This window comes from Labrus mixtus, chromosome 24 (assembly GCF_963584025.1).
Source record: "Labrus mixtus chromosome 24, fLabMix1.1, whole genome shotgun sequence".
Classification (NCBI taxonomy): Eukaryota; Metazoa; Chordata; class Actinopteri; order Labriformes; family Labridae; genus Labrus; species Labrus mixtus.
This window is the reverse complement of record NC_083635.1, coordinates 983,661-989,200: the sequence shown is the minus strand read 5'-3', so window position 1 is coordinate 989,200 and position 5,540 is coordinate 983,661. Positions and strand designations below refer to the sequence as shown.

Genomic DNA, 5,540 nt, shown 5'->3' with positions numbered 1-5,540 from the left:
ATCTCAGAACAAGATTTTTGGTTGTGTTTTGTTTTCTGATCATTCTTACAAATCTATCCTTTTCAGTAAAATGCTTTTTATGATAATTTATTGTCGTTTATGGCGTAAAAAAAAACAGTCCAAGTAGATTTATTTTTTTCATTGCAAGGAGGTAATAAGTTTGTAGGCAGTCAGCTAAACTGTTAAAGTAATTAAAAGTCAATGGCTGTTTTCTCTATTCAGTTTGTTATAATCTCCGCTGTAAATAATAATTTATAAAATAAAATAAAGTGTTCGGAAAATGTAAAAGAAAAGGAAAAAAGACATACATCCTTTGTGTAAAAAATACGAATGTTGTATTTCTCTCTGTTGTTTTTGTTTTGCTTTTGTACATTATGTGTATGCACGTAATGGCTTGGCTCCCGAGTCCTAATTGGACGTCGTCATTTTGCGACGGGCTCGATTCCCTGCAGTGGATTGGTCCGCTGCACTGTGTGTACGCGCACACGTGCTTCCGGCTGGGTGTAAGAGAAAGGGAGGAAAAAAACACACGGGGAGGAGGGGGGGGGGGGGGGGGGGGGGGGGGGGGGGGGGGGGGGGGGGGGGGGGGGTCGGGGGGGGGAGATAACGGTTTAGGAGAGTCCAGGACGCGCAGATACTCCAGATATTATGCTGCACCAGGGAGAGTCAGGGACACTGGGTATAACGTGGAGGCTATGCCAAGTGTCTGAAGGGTGTGAGGAGACGATGTGAGTAAGAGAAAAGAACAACACACTCAGGTGTTTACTCGTTGAAGCGGGAGGCTTGTTTATACATGCGGCGCGTCTAAACTGGATACCGAAAAAGGGGGGCGGGAGCGCGAGCAACAAGTGGAGTTTTGGCTCGGGAAAGGCCAGATTTTTCTCAGCTATGGAGGAGCAAAAGGAAGCCAAGAGCGGACGGGACTCGACCGAGGAGGAGAGCATGTCCCTTTCACCGAATCTTCCATCCCCCGCCATGATTATCCCGCACCAGGCTGCCCAGCAAGCCCACAGGACCACGAACTTTTTCATCGACAACATCCTCCGGCCGGACTTCGGCTGCAGGAAGGAGCAGGGCTACCGAGACCGGAGCCAGATGCCCGGCAGAGAGAACGTCAACCCGCTGGGAGCGAGGTTGACGCCGGCATGCCTGGACTCCAACTGCAGCAGTGACAGCACCTCTTCTTCGCCCTCCTCCTCCTCCTCCTCGTCGTCTTCCACGTCCTCGTCGCCCTCGTCCAAGCAGAACTCGTCGAAACAGGGCGAAGCGGCGAGCAACGGGGCAGGAAGATACGCGGATAGCCCTTCTTCTATTATGGTTATGAGTGGCAGCAATGGAGGATCTCCGCCCAGAACCAAAGACAGCGCGCAAATGCTGTGGCCCGCTTGGGTGTACTGTACTCGGTACTCGGACCGGCCCTCATCTGGTAAGGCTAATAGTCCCCAAATCACACCGCCTGGGGTATTTGACAGCTGAGCACTGTGTTGTCTTTTAAATCTCCATTTACTGTGAGAAATAGTCTACTATTCATCATCGTGTTTTTCAGGGAGTTTATTTTATTTTTTAACTTTTTTTATTCAAACAGAGTTTAGAAACGCAAGAAAAAAAAAACATGTTGCAGAATTAAAGAAAAATATTGTTTTAAACAAAGTGAAAGTGGAAGCAAACGGTCACTGAACAAAAAAAATACATCTATTTATTTACACACACACACACACACAGAAAAAAATCGCATATAGGGCGAGTGTCTTCTGTCTAAATGGTTACATATTTATTTTTTTCTACACAATATAAATCCCCACACAATATTTTTTTTCCCCTGCAGTTCAATGCGTGATTTTATTTTGAAATGTTCCCTTAATGTTGCAGCATGAGGCCTTAATGTGTGGTTAGGGTTGTCAATTTGAGATGATTAAAATAATAATAATAATAATTATAATAATAATGATAATAACAGTGCCTTTGTCCCCTCCACCCCTTTTTTTAATGGCTGCAGAATTCTTCCAAAAGAGGCCAAGAAAAAGTTCTCACCTTTGTGTGTTAAAATACAGATCATCCTGAATCTTTACGCGAGGCGTTATGTTCCAAAAAATGTAGCCTATAAAAGCTCACATTGTATGATGAAAAGATTGGCAGTTTTAACGTGTGCAGTCCTGGTATTGTGAGCAAAAAAAAAAATAGATTCAAAAGTAGCATACTCAGAAAATTAAAGTATTGATAAACTACTTTCTGAAAATGCTTAAAACAGCAGCGTATGACGTCATAATCTAAACACCAACGACAACATTATTCCAGACATTTTAATTGCATAATTTGATGTTTTTGCTATAAATAATACAAGAGAAGTCTAATTGTGTTCATTAGTAGCTGGAACGTGCTGATACGTGGGGGTTTGTCAGCCATATATTTTCAAAATAAAACCTATCGAGAATATGCTATACCAAACAATTTGTCTTATTTAAGAGGTTTTCTCTCAACCCCTGTTGCTTAGGTTACGTGATTGCCTTTTATGATTGTAGGGGCTGAAGTGATTGGTCCTGATGGTGCGTTCAGTGTCCGGTGACAAAGTTGGAGATGGTGCATGATGCGTAACGTTGCAACGTAACAGCTGGAAGAGGAGATAACGATGTTTCCTCATTATCAAATATGGAAATTGTGCATTATAGTTGATGCAGCATCCTCCTGCAGCATATGCAATGTGAAACAGAAGAGGCCTATGAAGCATATTGTTTTTTTATTACTACAACCCTGATGGTAATTACGTCTAAAAAAATGTCAAAAGTATTGAGAATGAAGATGCAGATTTTTCCTTGCCTCTTATTCTACACAGAATGTGTGTGGAAATAATCACTCTAATGGCGTGTAAATACGGTTATTTATTTGACTGTCGTGATAATGCAAATCCTACTTCTAGCTGCGTGATGTCTTGATGATTGTTGTGAATTGTTTTCTTTCATATAAAAGTGCGATGTGTGCTTCACAGTGTCAATCCTGTCGGAAAGCATTTGAGCAGTGGTAGAGGGGTTGCTTGATTTTGGCTTGAGTATAACAGACAAAGGGAACTCTTGGATCGGATGTACCAGACACACACACACACACACACACACACACACACACACACACACACACACACACACACACACACACACACACACACACACACACACACACACACACACCTCCAAAGGTTTTTTAAACCCACTGAGACTTACTGTTAATGCGCGATGTATCAAAAGATGTGAAGGGTCAGGGACCTGCATGTCTATAAAAACTCATTTGAGCAGTTTCTTCAACGTCGGCATCCGGGTTACTTGGTCTGTTGTTATTTTATTATCTTACCATAATATGACTTGGAGAGATTAAAATGAGTTAAATATGAATTAATATACAATTAATGAGAGCTAAGTTCATGTGTGTGAATTTGTTACACGTGTTTTTAGATCATTGATTTTAAAGGAAAATTGGCCTTTTCAAACATTTCTATAGCCTTAAATTTTTTTTTTTTTTTTTTGTATATGAACTCTTTTTGTGGTGAACACAGCCTGCATGGTGGTTGACTCACTGATCAAGTCATTCAGATCACTTTTGGGTGATTTAAAACATGTAGATAATATTCAGAACAGGCCGCAATAATCGGTTATTCGATGCGCCGCGTTGTGCCCACGCTCCAGCCGTAAAATAAATATTTGTATTTCCACTGTTGTTTCCACACCAGGCCCGAGGACACGCAAACTGAAAAAGAAGAAGAGCACCAAGGAGGACAAGCGGCCCAGGACGGCGTTCACGGCCGAGCAGCTGCAGAGACTGAAAAACGAGTTCCAGGCCAACCGGTACATCACGGAGCAGCGGAGACAGGCCCTGGCCCAGGAACTCAATCTGAACGAGTCCCAAATCAAGATCTGGTTCCAGAATAAGAGGGCCAAGATCAAAAAGGCCACCGGGTACAAAAACGGCCTCGCCATGCAGCTCATGGCTCAAGGACTGTACAACCACTCCACGACCACCGTCCAGGAGGACAAGGAGGACAGTGAATGAAGGGGTCCCGGGACTCTATAAACCTGACTTTTTTTTTTGGCTTCTGGAGACAATGAACAATGAACCGGAAGTGGGAAAACGCTATTTAAAAAAACACAGATTTCTCTTAATGGTAACAGTATTAATTATATAAATAAACGTTATTAAAGTTTATATAGCCAAACAGCTACCATGTTGTATACGTATATTTAATTTCAGGCTCATATCTCATCCGGGTCCTTTCAGTCATGTTATCATTTTTTTTTTTAAGGATGTCTATTTGATTCGAGTTTTTTTTTTGTTTTTAATGTGTGGTCCCCCCTGTCCCCCCATTTTTTTTTGTTGCCACATTTCCCTTCAGCACATCAATCCGCAGACTTCAAAACAAGCCAAAGATTTCCACATGTTGACGTGTAGTCTGAAATAAAGACAGAGAACGGTACAGGGTGGACTTCATCTTTTTCTTTCTGTCGTAACTTTCCTTAAAACAATACAGACAAACTCTTTAACAGTTCTAATAAATAATTTTGTCAAGTGGACCAAGCGGAAGTTGATAAATTATGGTGACGTAGCCTACACGGTTAGCAATTTTTGTTTCTTTTATTCACAAATCGAGCGAGAATTTATCTTGAAATCCTTTTAATTGATTATTAAATCAATTAAAAAAAACCGTGAGAATACAATTTAAAGCTACATCCGGTTAAAGTCTTCTTAACCTTATTGTTACCTGCAATAAACCTGCATTATTATTATTATTAATAAATATGTTGGTCTTATAATTGAGAGGTGATTGGTTCGATACCAAAATATCCCGTACACACACACACACACACGCACACACACACACGCACACACACACACACACACACACACACACACACACACACACACGCACACACACACACACACACACACACACACACACACGCACACGCACACGCACGCACACACACACACACACACACACACACACACACACACACACATACACTTCTGCAGTTCCAGTTTCACAGTCAGAAATCAGAAGCTGCTTCCTGCTGCTGTCTCACAGATTACATTTCACCTATTAAATTAATTTGGGCTTTCACCACCTCCGACATCTTCTACGGTTTCAGTCCGGGTCACGTGATGTAGTAGTAGGAGCCTTGATGAATGAATTGAAGAACATCCATCAGTGTGAGATGTTTTTTCTTTAAACCATTTGAAACTGCAATCTTTTTTTTTTTTTTTTTTTTTTTTTAGGGAGGGGGGGGGGGGGTGTTTGGCCTTGTATGACCTCTGTTTCCTGTGTCATAGTCTGGCTGTGAACTCTGTGACACTGGCTGTGTGTTCCGAAGTGTGTGCGTGTGTGTGTGTGTGTGTGTGTGACAGAGCAGAAAAAGAAACATTTTTAGGTGTCTGCATACATTTGACTCATCATGCAAGTGTTGTTTGCAATATACACCCATTGCCGATTAATCGAACAAGGTCGAATTCCTGTTCTTTAAAATTTGAGCTGGGGGAAAAAAATAAATGATTCCTAACGT

The 5,540-nt window shown here is 41.7% G+C and overlaps 1 protein-coding gene across 1 annotated transcript; it reads left to right on the top strand.

Annotated features, from left to right (window-relative positions):
* Positions 1-608: 608 nt before the first annotated feature.
* LOC132959730 (homeobox protein engrailed-1-B-like) lies at positions 609-4,522 on the top strand. The gene is made up of 2 exons (XM_061032919.1): positions 609-1,426; positions 3,716-4,522. Exons 1-2 carry the CDS (start codon positions 889-891, stop codon positions 4,033-4,035), a joined length of 858 nt encoding a protein of 285 aa, XP_060888902.1. The 5' UTR covers positions 609-888; the 3' UTR covers positions 4,036-4,522.
* Positions 4,523-5,540: the final 1,018 nt, after the last annotated feature.

Excerpts from the sequence above, each read along its gene's own strand:
- LOC132959730 (XM_061032919.1), top strand. The coding sequence starts at position 889 with ATGGAGGAGCAAAAGGAAGCCAAGAGCGGACGGGACTCGACCGAGGAG. Across the intron at positions 1,427-3,715 it reads CTCGGACCGGCCCTCATCTG|GCCCGAGGACACGCAAACTG; the intron begins GTAAGGCTAATA and ends TTTCCACACCAG.